At 38.4% G+C, this 27885-nt stretch overlaps 1 protein-coding gene across 1 annotated transcript; it reads left to right on the top strand.

Moving 5' to 3' along the window:
* The first annotated feature begins 10080 nt into the window (after positions 1–10080).
* On the top strand, positions 10081–27255 carry wdr19 (WD repeat domain 19). The gene is made up of 36 exons (XM_041784251.1): positions 10081–10174; positions 11215–11306; positions 11436–11501; positions 11588–11713; positions 13363–13478; positions 13572–13687; positions 14013–14093; positions 14309–14421; positions 14522–14695; positions 14772–14842; positions 14938–15110; positions 15323–15443; positions 15538–15644; positions 15730–15846; positions 16046–16201; positions 17256–17403; positions 17595–17808; positions 18688–18847; positions 18947–19057; positions 19253–19362; positions 20855–20912; positions 21011–21157; positions 21257–21339; positions 21426–21509; positions 21595–21741; positions 22976–23100; positions 23178–23287; positions 23372–23440; positions 23531–23608; positions 24687–24783; positions 24878–25002; positions 25681–25762; positions 25883–26033; positions 26171–26294; positions 26380–26456; positions 26940–27255. Exons 1-36 carry the CDS (start codon positions 10169–10171, stop codon positions 27052–27054), a joined length of 4050 nt encoding a protein of 1349 aa, XP_041640185.1. The 5' UTR covers positions 10081–10168; the 3' UTR covers positions 27055–27255.
* The last annotated feature ends 630 nt before the right edge of the window (positions 27256–27885 follow it).

A 27885-nucleotide genomic window follows, 5' to 3' on the forward strand; every position in this document is an offset into this window, starting at 1 on the left:
CAAAATAAGTGACTGCATAAATATTCACCCCCATTAAAGTGACTGACCTAATTCAACAGAGATCCAGCCAATTGGTGCTAGAAGTCTCAAAGTTAGTGAAATGGGGATCACCTTAGTGCAGTGAATGTGTCTGAAGTGGCGGTAGTATAAAGACACCTGTGTCTGGAAGGTCCAGTCACTGGTTAATCAGTATTCCTGGCTACCATTACACCATGAAGCCAAAAGAACACTGCAAGCAACTAAGAGAAAAGATTATTGAAAAGTTTAAGTCAGGGTATAGATGCAAAAAAATTCCAAGGCACTGAACATCCCCTGGAGTTCACTTAAATACACCATCAAGAAATGGAGAGAATATGGCACATGTGTAACTCTGCCTAGATCAGACCGTCCTCACAAACTGAGTGACCATGCAAGAAGGAGAGGCCAGCAAGACACCTATGACTACTCTGAAGGATTTACCAGCTTCAGCAGCTGAGATGGAGGAGACTCTATACAAAAATTGTTGCTTTTCCACCACTTTATGAGAAAGTGGCAAAGAGAAGGCCACTGTTCTCAACCAGAGTTCACCAAAAGACATGTGGGACACTCCATGGTCAAGTGGAAGAAAGTTCTTTGGTCTGATGGGACCAAAATGGTGCTTTTTGGCCATCAGACAATACGCTGTTTTTGGCGAACACCAAACACTGCACATCACCACAAACAAACCATCCCCACTGTGAAGCACAGTGGTGGCAGCATCATCCTTTGGGGATGCTTCTCGGCAACCAGCCCTGAAAGTATTGTTAAGAGTAGAGGGTAAAATTAATGCGGCAAAATCTAGGAAAATCCTGGAAGACAATCTTATTCAGTCTGCAAGAGAACTACGGCTTGGTAGAAGATTTGTTTTCTAGCAAGACAATGACCCAGGCATACAGCAAAAGCTTCAAAGAAATGGTTTAACGACAACAAGGTGAATGTTCTGGGGTAGCCAAGTCAAAGTCCAGACCTCAATCCAATAGGGAATTTGTGGCTGGACTTGAAAAGGGCAGTTCGTGCCAAATCCAAATGCAATTTGACAGAGTTTGAACAGTTTTACAACGAAGAATGGAGTAATCTGTCATTTTTTACAAATATGTACTGTAAATACTTTTGAGATAGGTACTTCATCTCCTCCTCAGCCTGAGTAACACCATCTGCTAGAGGATTTATGTGTTGTCTCCCTCTACAGGTCATAACTCTGGGCTCAAGTGGGAAATTCATAGAAGTGGAATACCACTTTAAAATGACTTATGGTTTTCTGTTTGTTTGACTTCCTGATGAAGACTTGTCGCCATGCATCACCATGCATTAAAAATTAAGGCATTATTATTGTTCGAAGAAAAAAAAACAAGAAGAATGGAGTAAAGTTGCAGTGTCTAGATGTGCAAGTCTGACTGAGACCTATCCACTCAGACTCAGTGCTGTGATTGAAGACAAAGGGGCATCTACTAAATACTGATTTGAAGGGGGTGAATATTTATGCAGTCACTTATTTTACATTGCATATTTTTGACATTGACATTACTTTGTAGAAATCTGTTTTTTAAAATTAAAGAGTTTTCTTTTTTTTTTTTGTCAACAAGCCAAATTATATTGATAATGTTTGAGTTGTAAAATCAATAAAAGGGTAGAACATCCAAGGGGGGAATACTTTTATAGGCACTGTATTTACAGTTTCTTCTTTCTACAGGGTCTGAAGAGCTGTTCTGTTCCCTCTGCTTTTCCTCCACTGTAGATGCTTCCTGTATCTGTGTCTGTGTGACAGTACGTGCTCCGATGCTCAGAAATTGCAAGGAGTATATTTTTATCTCAAATAAGAATCTTCCCACTTCCTCTCTCCACATATTCAATTCCCCGCTGCTTTCTCTTCATCCCCATTTTCCCATTTTCTCAGCGCACAAGCACTCACGCTCACATGCACACACACCACTGTGTTTAAGGGGTGGAATTGGATACAAGGACAGAAATGAACAGCAGACCATATAATGAAACCCTGAATTTAATCATGTTGGTTCAGCCGAACATTTTGTTTGATGTCGCCTTCAAAGTGTTATTAGATTTGATGCTTCTGTAGACACACAATCAGGCATCAGCGGTAAAATGAGTCCAACCCTGTGTATTCATGTGTGAGTCAACTTATTGTTCATGTCAGGAAACCTGGAGAAGATAAATCTGCTGACTGCAGGTTCAGTACTGACACATGCCACAATCATTGTATACGTGATTGTGCGTTTCCTCTGTGTGGCTAAATCGCCCTTTCTGGTGTGTGTTTGTGTCTGTCTGTGTGCTTAGTGTACAGCAAGCCAGCTCCTGACAGCGAGAGGCAAAGCAGGCATCCTGTCTGAACTGACAGATCTAGAGCTAATGTAGCCCCCAGGATGCACTTCAGAAACACACATGGACCTATCACGCACACACATCTACATGCACACTCACAGACACACACTTAGGCACACAGCTGAAAGCCAAGCACCCCATGAGCCAGTGAAGATTGAAAAGCCTCCCATATTTGCCGGCATGACATCTAAAAAGCAGAGACGGGCGGGCATTCAATTCCCCACAGCTGAGCTGAGCTGTTTATTCAGGCCTAATGCACCGCTGCATTATTCTATTTTCTCCTCCTTCAAAACTTCAAACCTGCTCGCTGTTTATTTAGAGAGTCATTCTCCTCAGATCAGAGCAGGAGAAGTGTGTCACCTCCACTGTGCAGTCAGAGTTTGATTCTAGTCAAAGGTTAGATAGTCTAAGACATTCCAAATCAATGTATATAGTGTATATTATGTACATAAATCTAAAATCTGTATGTAGTTTTATTGCTGTATTATCCGCTTCCACCATGTCTACTACTTGTTATTGTGTCTCATTTTTTACCATGAATTGAAATGAAGAAAGGTGCAGGGAAATGAAGGTTTTCGAGAAATGGTACAGCTGCTCATCTCCTCTTTTAGTACCATGATATAACTCCTCCTCTTCCACAATATAAATAAAGTATGTACAATATATATAAATATATGCTGCTGTAATATGCATATATCTGTCTTTTTATACATTAAAGTTAAGCTGTGATTTATATTGTTTCTGTTTTTTATTTCCTGTATAAAAAACTACTGCAACAGTTTAACAATAAGAAGTAAATCATGTTTATGTTTTGGTTGCTTTTGCAAGCTCTCTCCATTTGTCACAACAGCACTATAAATGCCATCATGGCATAAACTTGTATTTTTATAGGTGGCTCTTATCTCTAATAGAATCCACATCGGAGGCAGCCTAGTGATGGCCTTTGTGGTTTAAAGGCGTCTGTGGTTTAAGGCAGGGTTTACTTCTGCTTATATAAAGCTTTGAAACAATGATGTGGCCCTGAAGGTTAATGGGAAACCTCATTACTCTTAAGTATGGACGCTCTAACTTTAACGCTGTAGGTCAAAGCCAGAAACAAAGCAGCAGATTGAAGCTTTCACAGAGAGAAACAAGTGTCTGAGAGAGGAATGCTTACGATTTACGGATGCTCTAACCCCGGGACAACAGCCAGTAGATTCACTTTGTTATTTATTGCAGGGGAAGCTTTAAATCATAACCAACTCAGACAAACGGCTCCGAGTTGCTCTGAGAAATGGAACTAGTGACCTTGTCTTGCAGCCTTAACAACACCTGGGTCCATTACAGCTGACAGGAACAAGAAGGGGACAAAAAGTGCTGGACTGTGTGACTTTAAATGTAGAAAGAACTTGCAAGCAGTTCAGACGTGCAGTCAAGATTTTGTTTGTGCAGGGTATAAGATTTGTTAACCCAGTGCCTACTGGTTACCATCACTCATAACAAACCTCATATTATTGTTTAATTATAGTGGAGATTAAGAAAATAACATAAGAATGATACATTCATATTCAGAATGAAGATTTCAAGGTTGTTTCCATGTGAATGAAGAATAAGGCCATGATGCTTGTTGCTCTAATTTTACCATTTTCCCATGAAATCATGCAGCTGCTCCTTTCAGTGCATCCTGATGGGTTTTGAGTCAGCGGGTTGTGTGTTGCAGAGAGGGAATATTTGTGTCACACAGCTGGCATTTCACCTCTGCTCTTGGGTTTGTACAGCAAAAAAAGGCTGATCCCCCCATCGATAAATGGAAAACGACAGAAGGTGCTGTGTCACCACGAGTGGTTTCCCCTGACTTTCAAAAAAAGAATGAAATAATTCAAGACATGGAACAGTTGACTTTCAGTTCCGTTCAGTTTTTTTGTCTGTATACCAGATGAGGACAGTTTGGAAAAAAGAGGTCATTTTTAATGATAGTATGTAAATCACAGTATAGATGCAAGTTTTGAGCTGCTAAAATGCAGCTATGTAAATTGTAAGTACGAATATAAGGATTGTACAATGAGTCTGTTCAGTGTTAAGGCCAGAAAAGCTCAACATTGTGTTTTTTTTTCTTTCATATATCATAACTGATTAATTAAAGGATAACAGAGGTAGATGTTATAAACACTGGGATAGAGGCTTAATGAGGTCATAACCTTTGTGTGAGAACGCCCTCTGCTGGATGTTTGGGAGGCACACCATGAGAGTATGGCACTGTGAATCTTTTATGAATTTATTATGTTTTATTAATTGTTACATGAATGTAAGGATACATCTGTTTTTTACATTAATCTGAAAATAAATGTATTTGTTATATATTATTATTCTGTGATCAAACAAGCTCTTAATGGTTCTGCCTTTTATTTCAAGAGCTTTTAATGTTTTTGCTCCATCGTCTTGGTCAGAGTTACAGGGTCATCTTAAACTTGAGCATTGTGTTAGTTTAAGAGATTTCAAAACTAGAATACGGGAACATTTGACCAGTGTGTGCAGATGTTTTTCTGCTGAAAGCTGCTGATTTGTTGCTTGATGTAACCTTTTTACTATGTCCTGTTTAACGTTATATGTGGGAAACGTATCATGCTGCTGTCTTGGCTCAGGACTCCCTTGTAAAAGAGATTTTTCTATCTCAATGGAAATGAATCCTGGTTAGATAAAAATAAATAAATCAAGTTTTATTTCCATTAAAATCAAAATAACAACCAGTGTGAGGAACTCCAGTTTCCATTTTCTAGTTGGTTACTGTACATGGACACCATTTAATATCAACCTCTAATATCCCAATAACAAGCAAACATCATAGTTTAAAAAGTATATTTACTTTGATAAATATGTAGATAATGTTCGATTTAGAAATCAGGGCTCCACGTCAGTTTGTGAAAATTGAACTTTCTAGATTTTGTGGCGTGAGTTTCTGAACATGTGCAACATTTTTAGAGTTAAGAGTTAGGTTCTTCCCTGTCAGCACTGGTAAATCGTCAGCTTAGGTTTAGCCTATTAAAGTTGGGTGGGTTTAAAACAATTTACAAGAACATTACATAAAAGGACGTTTTCTCGTATATGTATGACTTTTTAAAAAACAAAATATTTTTAGGTTTTTTTTTCTAGAAAATTAACAGATCCTCTATTTTATGATTGTTCCTAATACGCCATTGTACATTTGACCCACAATTTAAAGAGGAATTAGATATTTTGGGTACAAAACTTTTCTTTCTCAATTACAGGACAAAATTTACAGAGGTTAGAGCTACCACTTTGTCCACAGGGGGCGCTAAAATCAACACAAACAAGTTTCTCATAGGAGCTTTAAGAAAACTGGAATTGACACGTATTTTCAACAGCATACTTCTTAACTACATTAAAATGTGAATAAACGACAAAAAGACTGTTTAGTCATCTGTCACTTTCCCACATATTTATATATTTGTTGAGGAAAAAAGTCAGAAGATGAAGAATATTGTTGCTTTAAAGTTTTGGAGTTCATATTCTCTACATTTTGATTTTTTCACAAAGGTACAATGTGTAATATTTATCCCAGCTTCATTTAACTGAACAAACTCAGCAAAAGTGTGGACCAATCTGAATTAGTGTTTAATCACCTAAATGTATAAAATTGCATTTTTGTTAGGGCCGGAGCACCAGTGCGAGAGCCCTATTGTATCTGTAGGAATTATTTTTTTCTGTCACAACTTTTGCAATTTTGGGGGCCCTGACATGCTCCAAAACTCTCAAAATTTGGTGGCTTGTTAGATCCTGGTGAAAAATTTTGTGTTCTGGTGGTTCCATCCATCTCGCTTAAAACATGGCCCCTCAGGGGCCCCAAAACCTGGTTTTCACTGGTATTCAGGAGCCCCGCCCACAGGCTTGAGCGACATGCATGAAACTTGGTACACATATGTATCATGACTAGACGGACAAAAAATCCTCTGGGACCATGCTCTAAAATGTACAAAAAAGTGACATCATAAAGGAAAAGTGTCCAAATTTGGCAGTTTTTTTGTCAATTTACAATCCTTGCATTTGAATGAACTTGTCCGAGGATTGGCTCCTTGACTCCAGACTGGTATTTCCTGAAACTAGACAAGATGGAGATTTCAGCTTGTGCTCTGCAGGAGACACCACAGTGGCCATGTAGGCCATTTTGATCCTTCGCCATTGGACAGGAAGTGGGTCATCTTACTGTGTTCAGCTTATCATGCTCTGATTTTGACCTGAACTCATCAATATCTGTCCTAACATTGACATGACTCATTAACAGATGCCCCAGTGGCCATGGCGGCCATTTTGATCCTTCGCCATGACACAGGAAGTGTGTGTAACTCTCATATGAAACTTTCACATGTATGATCAGGGTCTGCCTCTCTACAAATTTCAATGTTAATGTTATGGTTTTGCTGTAGCACCCCCTACTGTAAGATGCAATTACACCTCAAAAATAACAAATCCAATCTTTTTTTGTTTTTACATGATAAATAGTCCTTCCCTCATCACCTCTATATATCAACATCCACCTCTGACATACTGCCACCTACTGTTTAGGGGCAGTACTACCTCATGTACAAGGTGCACCTTGCTGATTTTTTTAACGTAAGGGAGCTTAAAGGAGGATCTCCGTTGTCTCTGCAGTTCTGCAGCTCACTGCACGGGTTTGCCTACACCCCACTGTTGGCACTAATGGACAGCTGCGCCACACCCCGACCTGCGCTGGGGTGCAAGGGCCCTTCAGTGCTGCTTGCAGCCCTAGTTATTATTTGGTCCCTTCTGTGGTACTGTAAAAAAACATACAAGATACTACAATCAAAGATGGCAGAGTCCATGGAGAAGACCCTCACTGTGTGTAAATAAAAGGCTTATTCTAAGTTAACGAAGATAAAACTATTTATCCAGGTGACTGAACACTAATAAAGGTAGGGCTACCTACAAATGTTATGATCCATTGTTACCAATTTTGTTTTGTCAAGAAAACACATGATTAGCAGCTATTAATTAGCATTTATTGCTGTTTTTATATATATATATATATATATATATATATATATATATTTGGTGGTGTGGCTGTTCTGGGATTTCCCAGCCTTTCTACAAGCCTACATGGAAAGCATTAAGCAGGTGTTAAGGAAAGCATAAGGCAGGAAGAGAAGCTGCAAAAACTCAGAGCAGGCCAGGCATCAGTGACAGTAGCATGACATTGATTAACTCAGAAGCAGAATGAAGGAGGAGCTAGGGTGGAGGACAATTGCAAGAGCAGCTTGCAGAGCGAGAAGCAGAGCATAGCCAGGCAACAGCAGTTTAAATAAGGCAGCATGAGAACAATTAGCCAGTAACGTGCCCTCAGCTGATCTGGGCTTGCAGATCTCAATCTGATCTCAATTATGGCAGTGCCTAAAATAAAGCTATATGCTTGATTTTATGACCAAACATTCAATCAAAATGAAGCTGAAAAGCTAGATTTCTCTCTTTAGCTCACATCAGATGGCCAAAATAGCTGCCAATGTTACATCAGTTCCTCACAGGTGAACTTTTGTTTCATTCCTGAAGAAGTATGTCTTCTTAACTGGAGCTGGAATGCACAACTTGTTCCTGTGTCATTACCACATATCACATACAATAAAATGTATCCATTAAAGCTGCATGAATGACTATTACACAAAGAGTACCTAAAATAAGTAAACACATTTAGTAGTGATTGCTAATGTTTGAGTCAAAATATGTGTTTTGATACTTTGTAATTTTGAACAGCAGGTAGAGCCTTGGCTTGTAGTGAGAATAATGACAAGCTCCAGGTAGGTCTGATTGCATTCAGGTGCATGAATAAAAGCAAGTAGTTTTTGGACCATGTGAGCCTATGAGGAACCATGTAATTAATATGAACATTTTATTTTATTCTTTTGCGTGTGGATGAGGTGGATATTGTTTCTATGGCTTATGCAAAAAATGAAGTTACACTATATTGCTAAAAATATTCACTCACCCATCCAAATAATTGAAATCAGGTCTTTCCAATCACTTCCATGGCTACAGGTGTATAAAATCAAGCACCTCGGCATGCAGACTGTTTCTACCAACATTTGTTAAAGAATGGGTCACTCTCAGGAGCTCAGTGAATTCCAGCGTGGTACTGTGATAGGATGCCACCTGTGTAACAAGTCCAGTGGTGAAATTTCCTCACTCCTAAATATTCCACAGTCAATTGTCAGTGGTATTATAACAAAGTGGAAGCTAGTGGTAACGACAGCAACTTAGCCACAAAGTGGTGGGCTATAGTGTGCAGAGCTCGCCAACTTTCTGCAGAATCAATTAATACAGATCTCCAAACTTCATGTGGCCTTCAGATTAGCTCAAGAACAGTGTATAGAGAGCTTCATGGAATGGGTTTCCATGGCCGAGCAGCTGCATCCAAGCCATACATCACCAAGTGCAATGCAAAGCGTCGGATGCAGTGGTGTAAAGCAACCACCACTGGACTCTAGAGCAGTGGAAACGTGTTCTCTGGAGTGACAAATCGCGTTTCTCTATCTGGGAATCTGATGGATGAGTCTGGGTTTGACGGTTGCAAGGAGAACGGTACTTGTCTGACTGCATTGTGCCAAGTGTAAAGTTTGGTGTAGGTGGGATTATGGTGTGGGGTTGTTTTTCAGAAGCTGGACTTGGCCCCATAGTTCCAGTGAAAGGAACTCTGAATGCTTCAACATACCAAGAGATTTTTGAAAATTCACTCTAAGAAATGAAATTGTGATGTTGTTCATATTATGTAACTTTGTTGTGTTAAAATTACTATAACTTTTAAGTTTTTACAGAAATCTTAACAAGGTTTCATTGGAATAACGTAATAGTAAGAGATTTCAAGGCTACAAAACACAGGAGATTAAAACGAACATAACCATCTCACTTAAATCAAACACGCATTCAAAGATACTCTACTATGACGTATTCTCAGACACTTTATTTAAATAAATTGACGTTGGTGAAACTTCACCTACTGATTTAGTGGATGACTAACGGTCATTGCTGCAAATGATTGCGCAAGTTAGTTCACCTTAAGTGAAATGGTAACATAAAAACATTTGTGGAATTTAAGCAAATTTCTCTTGTGCAACTACTAAAATGTAGTAATATCATATAGCTTTAAAATAAGATAATTTACTTAATATGTGTTGTTCGCGTTAATAGTGTTTTGCTTTTCCATTTTAAACAACACAGTTGTGAGGAACCGGTTGACATAACTTAGTTAAGTAAAATCAACATTTCATTTCTTAGAGTGTAAGTGCAGTTTTTTTTTAACTGAAGGTCTTTTATTGTAAATTTCATATTTTAAAAAATCCACAAGCAATAAATTGACCAGTGAGTGTGTACTGTTATCATCGTACTAAAGTTATTATGAGTTGCTCACTATAGTCTCTTCACTCAAACTTTGAAAAAAAGGGGAAAAGAAGCACGCATATCTTCAAAACTAAATGTTACCATAAGCTTGTTGCTATAAATAATAATGCATAAGGCAATGAAATCTGTTACTGAAGATTTCTATAAGAACTTTTCGGGAAACTGGGGTAGTTTTGATATGAAGAGAATATTCCAAATGCTTGAGTTTCCTATGTAGCAATGAAGCCCCCTTTAATGATAGTTTGGCTTCGCTCAAGTTTCGAGGATCCTCATTGGCTGGCGGCTGTTGCTATGACATCGCTGTGGACAGACGCTTGGGAGTGAGGCATTGTGGGAAATAAAACACCGTTTGTCACAGATGCTTTGAACAGAAAAGACCTGTTGAAAGTTTGTTTGACCATCGACCATTAAGATGAAGGTTGGTTTCAGCGAATCAACTGAAAACAGCGGCAGCATTTCACGTTTTATGATCCTGGTTTTAGGATTTTCCACATGTAATGCTCTGTGCAGCTAGCGTACTTAGCATTGTGCTAATATTGGTGGCGTTACTAAGGCCCCTTACTATGCTACAGTCATGTTAATGTTTTCAGTGTTTTTACAGATGTCAAAATGTGTTAAGACCAGCCCTTTCGTTAGCAAACCGTTCACTAGTTCGTACTCACGACTGGTGTTTACGTTTATCACTGGACAGTATTTCAGATGGGATTTACGGAGAAATAAAAAACGTTAGCGCATGTCAGGTATCAAGAAAACATACAATCTGCTCTTAATCATAACACATTTGGTCAGATTGGTTGCATAAGAATTATTAGAGCTGTGGTACCCACCATGTTTAAGTTTGAAATGTTGAATGTAGATTAGATATACTGCATTCAGTGGCATATTCGTTAGATATGCCTATATTATTATTAAGGTTTGATATTACACATTTGTAATATTAATAGTTCATTGACAAGTGAAATGTGTCATAGTGTAATCAAAACACACCGTAAGATCTGTGCATTTTTTTAAGGTTTTGACTATCTACAGTTGTTAAATACTTGTATATTTGTGTGGTTATGCTTGAAACAAAATTTGATTTTGTCACATTTGAGCAAAGATACAGACAATTTGTTGTTGAAATTACAGTCTGTAAATTAAATTAACAATAAGCAGAGGTGGAACAGGCACTTAACTATTGTACTCAAGTAAAAGTACAGTTACTGTGATTAAAATGTACTTAAGTAGAAGTAAAAGTACAAGTCTATAAAGCTACTGAAGTAAAAGTAAAAAGTATGTCATTTAAAATGTACTCAAAGTGCTTGGTACTGAGTAGCTATTTTTGATATCTGATGCGGTTATATTATCATTTGCCTGAATGATAATCTGTGTACATTTCATTTTATAAATATTACTTTGTAGAAACCTACAATATCACATATACGTCACGTATCTTTGTGCAAATCTTTGTGTTCACAGAGTGTTTTCATCCTGGATGACAAAGCCTGGGCAGGTTCCAGCCTGCTCTACAAATGGCAAAAAAGCCTTGGTAATTATATTGCTGTTGCTGGGTAAGTAATTGTTCAAGTTGGAAACAAAAGCAAAAAATAGGAAAAAGCTGCAGGATAGTCTTTCCTTTATACAGTAAGTTTTACAGGAGCACATCAACTAAATGGTATGTTTTCTTTCCAATTATTCAGACAAGACAACACAGTAAAAATTTTTGATCGACATGGACACAAGTGGACTGAACTCAATCTTCCTGGGTAAGTTTTAACTCATATTTTTTAGCTTTAGTCTATGCCATTTAAAAGGTTTTTTTTGTTCAACTTCTTCCTCTTTATCCCCCTAGTCGCTGTGTGGGAATGGACTGGGATAAGAATGGGGACATTTTAGCAGTGATAGCTGCTAAATCCAGCTCCATTTACCTATGGGATGCCAGTGTCGATAAAATATCGCAGATAGAAAGTGGCATGAGGTATGATAAGCATGGAAAACACAGAACACAACTAAATTAAATGTGAAAAACTGTTGCCAGTTTTGCTCAGACAGAGCAACTTTCAGTTTCTTTAGATGACAGCAGATACACTCATGGACAAAATTGTTCGTATCCTTCCATTAAAGAAAGAAAACCCCACAGTGGTCACTGAAATAACTTGAAACTGACAGAAATGATAATAAAGAAAAATTAAGTAATGTAAATTAGACATTGCTTTTGAATTGTAGTTCAACGGAATCATTTAAAAAAACAAACTAATGAAACCGGCCTGGTTGAAAATGATGGTTCCCTTAACTTGTTAGACAATCACTGCAATCAAACGATTTCTGTAACTGTCAATGAGACTTTTGCACTGGTTGCCAGGTATTTTGTCCCATTCCTTGTGAACAAACTGCTCCAGCTGTCTCAGGTTTGAAGGGTGTTTCAGCTCCTTCCACAGTGTCCAATAGGACTCACTCAGGGCTCATAGAATGCCACTTCAGAGTAGTCCAATGTTTTGTTCGTAGCCAGTCTTGGATGTTGTAGCTGTGTGTTCTGGGTCATCCTGTTGGAGGACCCATGACCTGCGACTAAGACCAAGTAATCTGACACTGGGCAGCACATTTTGCTCCAGAATGCTTTGATAGTCTTGAAATTTCATTGTATCCAGTGCCAGATGCAGCAAAGCAGCCCTAAAACATAACATAACCTCCATATTTCACAGCAGGTACAGTGCTCTTTTTTTATGCTTCATTCAACACTGATATGACTTGCCAAAAAGCTCCAGTTTTTGTCTCATCTGCTCAAAGGACATTCTCCCAGAAGATTTTTGTTGCTTTCAACAGTGGAGTCTTCCTCTGTCATCTTCCATCAAGTTCACTTTGGCTCAAACAGCGATGGATAGTGTATTCTTACACTGATGTACCTCAACATTGTTGTTCACCTTTAATATCTTTAGAAGTTGTTCTGGGCTCTTTGGTTACCATTCGTATTATCTGTCTCTTCAATTTGTCATCAATTTTTCCTCTTGCGGCCACGTCCAGGGAGGCTGGCTACAGTCCCGTGGACCTTAAACTTCTGAATAATTTGTGCAACTGTAGTCACAGGGACATCAAGCTGCCTGGAGATAGTCTTATAGCCTTTACCTTGTAGATGCTTGTCCATAATTTTCTTTCCAGTCTCCTGGGACAACTCTCTCCTTAGCTTTCTGTGGTCCATGTTCAGTATGGTACACACCATGATATTAGACAGCACAGTGACTACATTTCACCCTTAAAATCAGCGGACTGACTGATTATAAGTTTGAAGACCCCTGTGATGCTAATTACAGGACACACCTTAGTTTAACATGTCCCTATGGTCAAATTATTTTCAATCTTTTCTAGGGGTACAATCATATTTGTCCAGGCCAGTTTCATTTGTATGTTTTTAAGTGATTCTGTTGAACCACAATTCAAAAGCGATGTTTGTTTTAAATTAGTTAATTTTCAGTAAATTTGTATTTCTTATTACTTTTGTCAGTTTCAAGATATTTCAGTGTCCATTGTGGGTTTTCTAACAACCAACAATTTTGTCTACGTGTGTATGTTATTACTTTTGAACACTTTATGTGCTCATGCTTTTTTTCTGAGTGTTGTTGGTTTCAACAGAGATCAGATGTCCTTCATCCTGTGGTCAAAGATGAGCCAACTGCTGGCAGTTGGGACTGTCAAAGGAAATCTGCTGATCTACAATCAGCAAACCTCACGCAAGATCCCTGTGCTGGGTAATATATATGTACAACACAGCCATACTGATACTTTTCCTTGCGTTCATTAGACTTCAGTTTTTATTGATGTTCACTCTCCTTAATTTCCAGGTAAACATACAAAGAAGATCACTTGTGGGTGCTGGAGTACCCAGAATCTACTGGCTTTGGGTAGTGATGACAACACGCTGAGCATCAGCAACCATGAGGGGGACACGGTCAGACAGGTAGCCATACATAAAAGTACATTAACTTAAAAGCAGCATCAAGCTGTTGTCAGCTTGGGCAAATTAACTTAATAGTTCAACAAGTAGACCTGCCATTTGAGATTAATCAAGAGTAACCACAACATATGCTCATTGTCATGTTGATGTACATTCTGAGTAACCAAAAGCACTGTGAGTAATCCAACGCTCGTCTTTTTTTGCGTAATAAATGAGAGTAAGATAAACAAGTACAAAATTAAATACGGACAGATTTCACAAAAGTGCAGTATCAGAGACAGGTGCAGTAAAATAATTAAAAATCATGTGAGTTATTCTCTATTTTCAGACGACACTGCGTGGTGAGCCTGCTGAGATTTTCTTCTCTATAATGAAGACTGATGAAAGGTCCTCAGTAGGAGAAAGCACTGTACGTTTATGCATAGTCTATTTTTTCTACCTTATTTAATTTGTTTTCGTTCATTAATTGTGAAGACCACATAACTTTGTCATATTTTTTTCAACAAGTTCACATTTATGTTTTTTTAATGTAACTGTCACCTAATATATTTATTCTATTATATGCTCTTTAAATGAGAAACCGCTTTCATAAATTAAGTCAAGATTTGACTACTCCTCTTACAGGTGAGTGTGTCTGTGGACAAAAAGATACTGATGCTCTTCAATGTCAATGACCCTGAAAATCGGATAGAATTGACATTTCAGCGTCACTATGGAAACATTGTGTCCTACCGCTGGTACAGATCATGATTACACCGTCCTTTACACTATGAAGCATTTACTGAGTCACTGTAGAGAGACTATTTTACTAGCTCTGTTCCTCTATGTATCTTTTAGGTATGGTGATGGGTACATCCTGATTGGCTTCTCCCATGGATACTTTGTGGTTATATCCACTCACATCAGGGAGATTGGGCAGGAGCTCTATCAGGCTCGCAACCATAAGGAAAGTCTCAACAGTGTGGCCATCTCTGCAGCATTAAATAAGGCAGCCTCGTGTGGGGACAACAGGTACACAGACTCTTAAAGAACAGCATGGTAGCTACTTAGTTTATTTTAAACCAAAGCACTGTGGTTCTTGTTGCAGCATAAAGATCCATGAGCTGTCTGAGCTCAAAGATATCAGCAATGTAGTTCAACTAGATGATGAAACCAAAGGTGAGAAAGAGATCTTTTTTTGTTGACACTTTTTCTGCCAAAGGATCCCCCAGAAAGCAGCCACTTCTCCTCCATCTGCCTCTCTCTGTCTGCAGGTCTGGACCAGCTGAGCTGGACAGATGATGGACAGCTGTTGGCAGTTTCCACACAGAGAGGGACGCTACATGTCTTTCTGACCAAGCTTCCAATTCTGGGAGGCAGCTTCGGTACTCGTCTGGCCTATCTCACATCTCTTTTGGAGGTCACAGTGTCCAACAAGGTCGAAGGGGTGAGGAGACATGCACCCAGCCTTTATAGGGTCATTTTTATAATGTGTAACTACTCACACAGTCAGGCATGCATTCAATCATTTAAACCCTACAAATGTGTTTGGCAATATAGACTTTAAAAGACTAAGTGTATTAAAAGCTGTGTGAGTCTGCAGACAAGGTTTGGCATAAGCCTCAGTCCTAATTTGGTGCACTGTGCTTTCTCTTTTAGGAGAGTCCTGTGGCTATACAAGTGGAAGTAGAACCTACTTTTATTGCAATGGGACCATACCATGTGGCTGTAGGCATGAACAACAGGGCCTGGTTCTATGCCTTGGTAGACGAAGAACCTGGTGCGTGTGTGTAAAGTATTTGGTATGTTGATTACTGTTGAATTAAATAGTAGTCTCAGTGGATAAATCATATCACTGTCGTTGTACCTCTCAGGTTTTAGGAAGCTGAAGGACATAGAGTATTTGGGGACGATAGCCAGCATGTGCCTTAACGCCGACTATGCAGCAGCTCTCTTCGAGGGAAAAGTGCAGCTTCACATGGTGAGGGATATTCTAACAGGCCACTCTTTATTTATTGTTTTTTTATTAAATGAACACACTGAAAGTCTGTGTCTGTGGGTTTTAGATAGAAGGGAAGGACCAGGAGGAGAAAAAGCAGATGAAATTGTTTCCAGACGATGAATTCAAAGGAAAGATCCTATGCCATGCCCTTACTACTGACTTCCTCTACTATGGCACCGATGTAAGGCAAAGCAAATTCTCACATTAAGCAGTTTGAGAAGGTCACAACAGGATATAGCTTTGAGTATGTTTTTCTCCTGTATTTTCTTTAGCCTTGTTTATGTGAGACACTTTTCTAAGCTACTACTTTGTTCTTGTTTCATTGTGCTCCCTTTCCTTTTTCTTCTACATGTTAACATGTCTCTCTTTATCTTTCCCAGTCGGGTAATGTGGTGTGTGTGTTTGTGGAAGACTGGGAAACTGTGAGCACCTACAGCCACTCGGTTGGTGTAAGGAAAGTGTTCCCTGACCTAAATGGCACCCGGCTGGTTTTCACTGACGACAGGAACGGCGGCTTTCTGCTCTCTCCTGGAAATGTAAGAAGATACTAAATGATGACAATGATGATGATGTCGATTATGTCATGTGATGTTTTATATTTCTTAGATGACAGATTTTATTCAAACTTTAGGATGTCAAATGTTGCCTTTAGCCATATTCACCAGTGCTAAGGCAAATAATTTAAAGTCCCATGATATTTTATTTGACTTCTTAGACTGAGGTCACAAAAATAGTCCTAAAACAAGTTTGGGTAGTGTGAACATGGTCTTTGTGATCTGATTAAACTGGGTGAATTAGTACACAGTGACAAAACCGTTTTTAGAGTGACTGGTGATCTTTTAAAGATGTCTGACAGTGGTGGGTGCGCTGTACTTGTGCTATTAGATTTATGTGCAGTATTTTTTGCAGACAACCAAAAAATTCTGACTGACAAACTGCAGCATTTGGGGTGTGGTACACATTATCTACGACAGCTCTGAGATAATATTGTTCCTTTTTGTCTTTTTTTGTGTCCCTTGGCAAGCATGTTTCTCATAAATTGTGATGTACCTCAGGGATCAGTTTTAGGGCCAATTTTATTTTCTCTGGATATGTTGATGCACTGATGACACACAAATATTTCCCGGTAAAATCCAGTGCCACTACAAACCTTGCAGAGCTTCCAAATTGTCTTGCAGACATTGGAAATATCAGATTACCTTAAATCTAACCCTGTTTTATCAGCAGATATGATATTTTTTAGTCAAGATAAGTTGCATACTGCCATCAAGTCCTACCCTGGTTCCCTCTCACTTAATGTTAAACAAAATATCAGAAACCCTGGAATTACCTTTGTCATCCAGTTCTGTTAGTAACGCCTCCAAAATATTCCCAAGATAAGATCAGTGCCTACATTTAATGACAGTTTGAAATATCATAGCAGAAGATGTTTTCGTTTTTATGGAGAGAAGGTTTATCTTAAAAACATATTTGTGGCCCTGAAAAATGAACAGCACTAATTTTGCAGCTTGGGTTTCTTTTTAAAAGCATCAAGGTTTTTTTATTTTGTATATTTTTTTCTAAGTGTATATGTGTGTGTGTCCTATCTAGGAATCAGAATCTTTCTTTGAGCTCCCAAACTTCTCTCCCACCATCACTGGAGTGTTGTGGGACAACTGGCATGCTGACAGAGGAGTGTTCGTTGCTTATGATGATGACAAGGTCTACACCTATGCCCTGCATAAAACTACCATATATGGTGAGGGATGGCACACGGTCACCCACACAATTGCACATACTCTCACCTATCTTATCTAATTCAGTTTTACAGTTTTGATCCTATAGAATTTTTCACTTTGACTTTGAATGCAAAATGCAGTTTGATCCTGAATAATGCCAAAAACTTTATAATTAAGATTAACTTCTTCCTCCCTCATCCAATGCATTCAGGCCCAAGGGTGGTGTTGGTTGGGAGCACCCCTCTCCTCTTTTCCCAGAAGCCTTTGCTCTTGCACAACGGAGAGCTGACGTGTCAGACAGCCAGTGGAAAGACCAGTGAAGTGTCTCTGAGCACACACTCTTTCCTAAAGCGCTTAGCTAACACACCAGCAGACTCACAGCCAGATATCCGGGATCAGCTTGCCCAGGCTCTGATGCTCAAGAGGTCAGCCATGTTGGGGACAAACAAATCTGTGTGTCAGAATAAAACTTTCAGGAGATTAATGTATGTAACTTTATTTATTTGTCTGTGTGGGTTATAGAGCTGGGTTGTTAATCTGATCTTTTGTAAGGTTTTGCACTCTGTAAAGCAAACATACAGTCACATCCAGGTCATACATGTTCTAATAGATAAAATGCTTGACACACAAATATGAAAAGACAACATTTAGTGAAAAAAACTTGGCCTAAGAAGGAAAACATTATGTTGTGTATAGTAAGTGTTACAAATCTTGATTTAGTTTGTTCTTGGCTTTCTTTTCCAGATTATGCAGCTCAGGGTTTGAGTAGTGTATCTGGATCAATGAGGTTTTTATTTGATTGAATACATGTATTGAAAGAACACGCAAGAATTATACCTATAGTTAGAGTGAGAATTGGGATGGCTGTGTGATTTCCATATTGTTGGCATGAGGCCAAAACTTATTATTCCATTATTATTTCCATTTTTCATTATCTTCTTTACTTCTCTTTTTTTTGATAAATTATTGCTATTCAATAAGAGCAACTCATTCAGGTACGTTGCCCATAAGATGCCAGCCTTGCCCCTTTCTGGGTGGAAACTCACTCTAGGGGTTTGTTTTTACCCAAACAGGGGTCTAACAGGGTCACACTGGAAAGCAGGAGCTGACTTGGACAGTTCATACATACTCAAATAATGTGAAAAATACAGTGTTTTTTTCACATTATTTAACACATATGAGAAGTAGTGATTTTTAAGATAAGCGCTTATGGCTTAACAGCAATGATATCACCTTGAAATCAGCACACTGGTAGTATTTAATTTTTGAAAATCTCCTAACAAAAATGTGTTGTTTTTTTCCAGGTTCCATGAAGCCTGGGATCTGTGCAAGTCTGCTGGCAGTAACTCAGACTGGGCTGAGTTAGGGAAAGCCTGTCTGATCCACATGCAGGTTGATCTTGCTATCCAGGTGTACCGCATGAGCGGGGATGTGGGTATGGTGCTGTCACTGAAGAGCATCAAGGTACAACTGACACACCTAATTTATCACAGTACTTTCCCTCTCCATACGACACGCTGAGAATCTTGAATTTGTCCCCTCTCTCTCTCTGTCTGAATTCAGGGTGTAGAGGACAAGAATTTACTTGCAGGACATTTGGCCATGTTTCTTGGTGACTACAACTTGGCACAGGACCTTTATATGTCCTCAAGCTGCCCAATCGCTGCCCTGGAGGTAAATCATACACATTAGAGAAGTAAACAGTCAGTTTATGTTTGTTTGTGCTGATCACACATCTTTTATCAGGTAGTAGCAGAAATCTTTAAGTTATTGTTAGCTATTTAACATAAAACTAAAGATCTCTAATAGAGATTCAGATGCAAAACAATGTCTCTAACAGTGTGTGCCCTTTGTGTATGTGTGTTTTAGATGAGGAGAAACCTATTGAACTGGGACAGTGCTCTAATGCTAGCAAAGAGGTTGGCAGAAGACCAGATTCCCTTCATATCCAAGGAATATGCCGTCCATCTTGAGTTTATGTAAGAACACGCACCCCCCTCCACACACACATACTGGACAGTCAGTATCAGAGGTGGAAAAAGTTAAAAATCTATAAATTCAAGATTTACAGACACTTGCGAAGAAAACAAACTGTTAACTGAAAAGCATTAATACGGTACATCCCAAAGAGCCCAACTAGGGTCATCATTAACCTGAGGCAGGCATCAGTTATGTGGCAAAAGTATGTAAGTTATTGTCAATTTGATTTTAAATTGATGGGAATAAGGAAGGCCTTTAAAGAGTTTCTTTTTGAAATATTTATCTGTTTAAAATGTGGCTTTAAATAGACTAAATAAAGTCCTTTACAAAGCAAGACAAACATGAAAACAATCTACAGTATGTCTCATAACAGGACAGTTACATCTCAAAGAGGAGTTTTAGCAGACAGATTTAATGTGTAATACGCTGGTTAAAATTTACTTGAGTAAAACTAAAAACACAGGTCTATACATCTACTCATGTGAAAGTAAAACGTATTTGTTTTAAAGTTTACTATAAGTACTGAGTATTGAGTAGCTATTGAGGAGTTGTACAGTAAAATATGATCTTTCCTTATTGGCCAGAACAACAAGAGAATAGACAATGAACCAGGTTTTTCAGGAGTTAATTAAACTTATGTGGAGTTAAATTTAACACTATAAAAGTGTCAGTATTGGTCAACACTACATATCATTACATTACACTTTTGAAAGTGTTACAATCTGACAGATCTGCAGTAACTGGAAAATCTGTGGCAATTTGGGTCTCCTCTGGCAAACACTAAGGTGAGAGTCAACATTATTGCAAGGTAATTCATACTGATGAAGAATATGCACTTTGCATCCTTTAGGTAAACCTTAATTCAGAGGCTGAAACTCTAGCTTGGTGGATAATTTCACTCGTGGTGCAAATGTGTCTAACGTTAAAAATAACAACAATCTATCATAAACATAAAAAACCCAGCAGGGATCACTGTTCAACAGAAAAAAAACAGTACAAGGGTATTGTACTCAGGTAAAGGTACTGATACTCTGGTTAAAACTTAAGTTGAAGTGCATGTACCTGAAAAAACTACTATGGAAACTACTCAGTTGGCTGGCATGCAGATGAATGTATAATTATATAAAATATTATAGTGCCAGGGTGTATGTTCATCTATTTAGAATTTTTCAGGATGCTTTTTTTTATTTATATTATTTTACTGAATATGAATCCTTTAGCATGTCTGTACCATTTGTACCATTTTTTGTAGTTTCTGTAGTAAAATACAAACCCATAAAAAATAAGTTAATTCCAAAAATATTAAGAAGTTGATGGTACCCATATTAAAAATGTTACGGGTTAAAGTATAAAAGTTTCCAGGAAAATAAATACTCAAGAGAAATTCCGAAAACATAAAGACATATTTGTATTTTATTACTTTTTGACAAACTGTCATCTTCAGTCTACTCTACAACAAACCTTTCTCTCTCTCTGTCTCTCTCTCTTTAGAGGAGACTATGTGAATGCACTTGCTCACTATGAAAAAGGCCTGACCCATGATGCTAGAGTAAGAGTAATATTTTTTTTATCTCTCCTTGCTGTGGTAAAACATCACAAGATAAATTTGAAACTTTGGGCATGATGATAAAATATTTTTTTGTACAGTTTGAGGAGCATGACGAGGCGTGTAAAGCAGGTTTAGCCAGGATGTCCATCAGGATGGGGGACATCAGAAAAGGAGCTGCACAGGCAATCCAGCACCCGAGTAGAGTCCTCAAGAAGGAATGTGGAGTTATACTGGAGAGCATGAAGGTAGAGAGTAAGCTTCATTCTTCTGTTTGTAATACAGGTGTCTTGTGCATACATGTCTTTTTTGTCAATTACTTCTTCTGCGCTTTTCATTCTCTACAGCAATTCTCTGAAGCTGCTCAACTCTATGAGAAAGGCCAGTATTATGACAAGGCTGCATCTGTCTACATCCGCTGTAAAAACTGGTGAGACAATAACTCACACCAATACTCAGATGCGCAAGTGTCTTTTCTCCTCTTTACATATCCATTTTATTTTATCTTATACTCAGGGCAAAGGTGGGAGAGCTGCTTCCACATGTGTCCTCTCCTAAGATCCACCTGCAGTACGCAAAGGCCAAGGAGGCAGACGGAAAGTACGTTTTATGGTTTGGAAGTCTGTAACTAAAGATTATGAAGCAATTAAAGGAGGATGTACCTAAAGAGCATTTTGTGTACCAGATATAAGGAGGCTGCACAGGCATATGAGAGCGCAAAAGACTGGGACAACATGATCCGTGTGCTTCTGGACCACCTGAACAACCCAGAGGATGCGGTCCGCATCGTAAAAGAAACTCAGAGCATTGATGGAGCAAAGATGGTTGCCAGGTACAACAAAAAAGTGACTGCTTTTGCTATAATCATACACATCCCTTCACAACTTGACAGCTAATATATTGCATCTTTTATACACATTTGTTTTGTTTTGTTTTGGGTTTTTTCACTTCTTTAGATTTTTATCTTAATCCACTTTAGTTCATTGAAACTGATTTTCCAATTTGCTCTTTACTTGATTATTCTACTTCTGTGTTCACCCCTTTTAAAACCAAAACATCAAGACTGATGGTCTGCCACTATGTAAAGATACTTAACATCAGAGGTGTCCAAACTTTTTCTGATTAGGGCCACATACAGACAATTACAAGGATGACGGAGCCACTTTCATTTACCTCACCTTTATGATATTGAAGTCAGAAAATCCAGTCTATTTTAGGTCAAGTTGTGCTTAATTATTGTACATGCTTAAATGGCTCATTAATGGCTGACAATACAAATAGTCAGTCATTTCAAGGATTCTAAGAAGGCCTATCAGATTTCAGTTGAGCCCTTGTTTGGCCCTGGTTGGCCCTGGCTGTCACTTGATCTGCCCCGGTCAGAATGAGAATGACACTCTGAGCATTTACATTGTTGTTTCAGCTTAAGTCCCCCAAAAAAACACATCAATAAATTGTCCTGTCAAAATGTTTGTTTACAGCATTAGTACAGTAGCACTGCCTACTGCTAGTGCTATACTAATTTGTCAATAAGAAAACAGATAAAACATACACCACAGTCAAGCATGAGCTTCGTGTTCTAATGTGGTCCATTTGTCACTTATATTTAGAATTTATTGCAGGCCAATTAAAAATGGGCCAAGGGCCACATTTGGCCCCCAGACCATAGATTGGACACCCTGCTTTACATTAAACCTGCTTTACAAATGGGCCCAATCCAAACAACAAAGTGTCCTCCTAGTTTAATTTTAGAAATAATGCGTATACATCATATTTTGTCATAAGGTTAAGCTTCTTATTCTGGGTAAAAAATAAAATGCTTCAAAAATTTTCAGTAGTGCATACTTTGGAGCCCACATTGTCTTGTGGCCCTTTTTTTTTTTTTTTACCAAAAATTTGCTAAATTTTGCAGAGAAACTGTACCCATCTGTTAGGCTGTATGGCCTAGTTTCCTGGCAAATACAACCAGCAAGTCCTTCTTAAAGTAGGCACTGCCAGGTATCTCATATTGCCCATCTTCAAAAATACTGAAATACCCCTTTAATAAACTGTATTCGTGTTCATCTTAGGTTCTTTCTGCGGTTGAGTGACTACGCCTCAGCCATCAACTTCCTGGTGCTATCTCAGTGCAATGATGAGGCTTTCCAGCTAGCACAGCAGCACGGACAGATGGAGGTCTACGCTGACATCATTGGTTAGTCTCTGTAGTCAATCGACCATATAGATAACCCTTGAAACAAATGGGTCACTTTTATTACCTTAATTCATCAGGTCCTGAGGCAACGCAGGAGGACTACCAGAGCATCGCACTCTACTTTGAGGGGGAGAAAAAACACCTGCAGGCGGGCAAGTTCTTTCAGAAGTGTGGGCAGTACAGCAGAGTAAGAACTCGCCTTGATGAATCCATTTTTACTCTATCAATATACGGGAAAAAGTTTCTATTGTCCTGTTTTTCTCCCTGTCAGGCTCTAAAACAGTTCTTGAAGTGTCCCAACATTGAGGACAACATGGCTGTGGAGATGGCTATAGAGACGGTGAGAGCTGTTTGACAAACTGAATATTTCACTGTTTTAATTATATATCACTGGGACGCTGATATGAGTTGCTTTGTGTGTGTGTTTCAGGTGGGCCAGGCAAAGGACATTTCTCTGACCAATCAGCTGATAGATTATCTGATGGGAGAGAGCGATGGCATGCCCAAGGTAACTAGTCCTCCAAAATGAATGTATTTCTGTCTCTGTTGTTGGCTCATTGGATGTGACTTTTTAGTTGTATGGTTTTATTTTGACATTCAGTTTGAACACATTTTGTTTTCATTTAGTCAATGTAGTCCGAGGCAGGCAGCACTATAAATGAGAAATACAGGGATAAACCTTACAGTCTCACACAAATAACACTGGAGATTACATTCTAGTATGAACATTTCAAAATAGACTGCATTCAAATTTTAATTTGTCTCCTTTGTACAGGCTATAATGTCACCATCATCTTTAGCTGAAATCACCCAAATAAGATCATTTGTGCCTATTAGGTTTAGTATGTCTACAGAGTGGTCACAACCTCTCATTTAAAATAGATCAGATGTGACTGTTTTGAAACACATCTGTCTTAACTTTATCCAGGAATATAACTAACAAATGCTCCCCTAACTTTTCTTGAAGGTTGTGGTTTTGTGTTTGGTACTCACACAAACTGTAACTGATTCATTAGTTATTTCAAATGATAAATTAACCCTTTTACCATATCTTTTAATCCAGTTTTAAGATATTTTATACAATATGTATACAGCTCAGTAAATCCTGTTAAAACTATTTTATTTATTTATTTATTTGTTTATTTTTCTTAACAGAATCGGTAGTTTTGTGGAGATGAAGACCTGCCTGTGCTGCTTTACTACATTTTTCTAGTGATTAAACTACACTTACAATCTGAATAGCAAATAATGTTTGGGTATGAAGTCTTACTAAATGACAACAAGTCTTACATGATAACTTTTATACGATATGATACACTTTTTTTTTTTAATCCCCTTTGGGAAATTGTCTCCAGTGCTGCACTCCTTGAGCTGACACCACAGAAGCATCATCAAATAAAAGCAACAGAAACAAACAGTAATCCACAAGCACATGCCAGTGTAAACCAAAAATAACACATTTTCCACATCACACATATTGTACAAAGGATCAGGTGGAGCTTTGTAAAACCTCAGGTTCTAATTGCCTCCTTATCTTTGCCTTTATATCAAGCTAACTTAAGATGACTTCTTTTTTGTCTTTCCAGGATGCAAAGTACCTATTCCGTCTGTACATGGCTCTGCAGCAGTACAGGGAGGCTGCACGCACCGCCATCATTATCGCCAGAGAAGAGCAAAATGCAGGTATAAAATCCAGACAAACACAAATACCTTAAGAAAAACGTATGCAGTTTTCTGTACCATTATTTTCTGTTATGCCTTAATGTTGTTCCCACAGGGAATTACCGTAATGCCCATGACGTGTTGTTTAGCATGTACACGGAGCTGCAGGCCCAGAAGATTAAAATCCCTGCTGAGATGGCAACAAACCTGATGATCCTCCACTCCTACCTGCTGGCAAAGGTAAGAAAAGCTCATATTGTTTTAATCACACTTAAAGGTACAGTGTGTAAAACTGGGAACATTAGCAACATCAGTTAATATGATAATAATGTATATTATTAACAGATTCTAGATTTAGTTGTTCACTTCTAGTGGTAACTATGGCAACCACTGGAATTTAAAAACATGCAGATCTGTTATTCTGTCCTCTCCATGGTACTGTTGAAACATGCAAGATGCAAAAATTCAAGATGGCAGTATCCACAGAGGGGGCCGTCCCTATGTATGAATTAAGGGCTTATTCTATGTTCATGAAAGAAAACAAATTTATATATTCAAGTGATTGAACACTCATTAAGACAGGCCTACTTACAGATATTATGCTCATTTTTTTTACCAAGTTTGTTCTGCTAAATGCTACTATGTGAAATATGACACACTGTACCTTTAATGAGTGCAGTAATGGTGAATTATTGCACCCTTTATCTGGGATAACTTATTTGGCAGTATTTTTGGCTTATTTTAAAAACTAATATGACACCATAAAAGAAGAGAGAAGGAAGAAATATCTGTTTGTGCAAAAGCTTGTTTGGACTTTTTAAGTCTGTAAAGCATGATAGAAACAAGTCCGTCTTATGAAAAAGCTTATCTAGCTAAAAATAAAGTGTGAGTGACAGTCAATGATGATTTTCTCTGCAGATCCATGTAAAGAGGGTGGACCACCTGAAAGGAGCACGCATGCTCATTCGCGTCAGCAACAATATCAGCAAATTTCCTGCACGTGAGTCCACGCAGAACACAGCCGTTTACACGTTTCCTTATTGAAAGCAAACTGTATTTAAAAGGATAAATCTAAAAACCTCCTGAAATTATTAAATTTGTCTCTGTGTGTGCCATGCAGATGTTGTTCCCATACTGACATCTACAGTGATCGAATGTCATCGTGCTGGCCTGAAGAATTCAGCCTTCAGCTTTGCCGCCATGCTGATGAGACCAGAGTATCGAAACGAGATTGACCCAAAGTACAGGAAGAAGATCGAAGCTATGGTTCGGTGAGAGACAAAGACACAGACACATTCTGACACTACTTTTTTATCACACAACCCTCTCCACCCCCTGATCTTCTTTACTTGTTCTTCGTTGTCCAGTATCTTTGCTTTCATATCACCTCTTATTCACCCCACCACAGACGGCCAGATACATCAGAGCTGGAGGAGGAAACTACTCCCTGCCCTTTCTGTGGCTTCCAGCTACCGCAGAACGAGTTGTTGTGCATCTCCTGCAAGAACAACCTGCCGTACTGCATTGCAACGGTAAAAACATCAGCTTATTTTCAGTTTTTAACAAATATCTCACCCTGTACCTGACAACTATGTCTATGATTTGTATTTTTTTCAGGGTCGTCATATGCTGAAAGAAGATTGGTGTGTGTGTCCACACTGTGAATTCCCTGCTCTCTACTCACAGTTCATTCTGTGAGTATGCACAAACTACACATTGTTGCAGATTTAGGCTTTTTGAACCAATAACCTGTTTGTAATGAGTGACTTTTCAACACAAAGTGGTTTCATTGCTTTTGTAAATCATGACTAAATTATAATAAGAATATAGACCTAAAAGACAGCAATTTAAATAGTTATCATCTGGCGTCATCACAGACATATTTATCAGATTCTTGACTAAGACAGTGGAAGTTGCATGTCTGGATGTCTTTCATGCTCTCTTCCTGTTTCAAATGGATGGTTTAACATTTTAGAAATATGCTCACTAGCAGTTGTTTAGCTGCTGACAAGATCACAAAGCTGAAAGCCACTTCCTCTGATTTTAAAACAGTCGAGCCAGGAGTCCTTTTTACACTAAAAAGCAACACTAATCGCTGCCTCCAAATTTAAACTCCACCAAAAATCAATCCGATATTTTTTTAAAAGTGTCCTTTATTGAGCTGTTTGTGTGTCCAGGTTGCTGGAAACAGAGACGGTGTGTCCCATGTGCTCTGAGACTCTGAGTGCCAAACAGCTGAAGAAGATCTCTGATTGTTCCAGCTACCTTGAAACTGAAGAAGTGGATCAATGAAGAATAAAACCGTCTCATGTAAATAAATGTACCAGTCAAATGACAGATTTCTTATTGTGTAAAGAGCTTAAATGTATTTAGGATACAACATTTGCAGATTTTAGTTTTGTAATATTTCATATAGTAGACTGAATTTTAAAAGTTGTTTTATATGCAAACTACAAAGGGACAATACATCAAATAAAGCCGTTTATGTAGGTGTGTTGTTTTGCTGCCCATATTTGTTTCAACTCATGAAAACATCATTTCTAACTGCAAATATAAAGGTTGAAAAAAACTTCAAACATAGAGATGTTTAAGTGGTGGAAATCAATCAATAAAAAGTAAATGAGAAGAACTCAGCCCTCAGACTGTGGTGAAAAATGGTGAAACCTACTGGTAATTGACTTTCCATTTGATTTTTTTCCCCCATTCATTGGACATTTAATGCCTAAACATGTTTAAAAATTTATGAAATTTTACAGGTCCACCAGGCCTTGTGATCTTGTGATCTACTACATGCCCACTCCCAACTTTTTACCATAGTGCCCCCCAAAGGTTTTGAAAGTCAAAAGTTCCTCTTTTCTCTTAGTTGTACATTTTTGAATTGAGGGCAGGTGAGTGGGGATGCCATAAAGGAAGTCTAATGGGTTGTGTCACTAGTGGCAACAAGAAATTTGCCATTTTGAATACATTAGCCAAAACTGGGTCAATTGTGCCATTTCAGGGAGTCATACTTGAACAAAGTAGTCCTAGGGCATTCATCCAATTGACTTCTACTTTGGTGTACAGCTAGAAGAGACCTTTATGATGAATAGTAATCAACAACTTTGCAGGGCACACTCTACAAAA

The sequence above is a fragment of the Cheilinus undulatus genome, linkage group 4 (assembly GCF_018320785.1).
Source record: "Cheilinus undulatus linkage group 4, ASM1832078v1, whole genome shotgun sequence".
Lineage (NCBI taxonomy): Eukaryota > Metazoa > Chordata > Actinopteri > Labriformes > Labridae > Cheilinus > Cheilinus undulatus.

Excerpts from the sequence above, each read along its gene's own strand:
- wdr19 (XM_041784251.1), top strand. Across the intron at positions 14,094-14,308 it reads CCTCAGTAGGAGAAAGCACT|GTGAGTGTGTCTGTGGACAA; the intron begins GTACGTTTATGC and ends CTCCTCTTACAG. Across the intron at positions 21,158-21,256 it reads TTATACTGGAGAGCATGAAG|CAATTCTCTGAAGCTGCTCA; the intron begins GTAGAGAGTAAG and ends CATTCTCTACAG.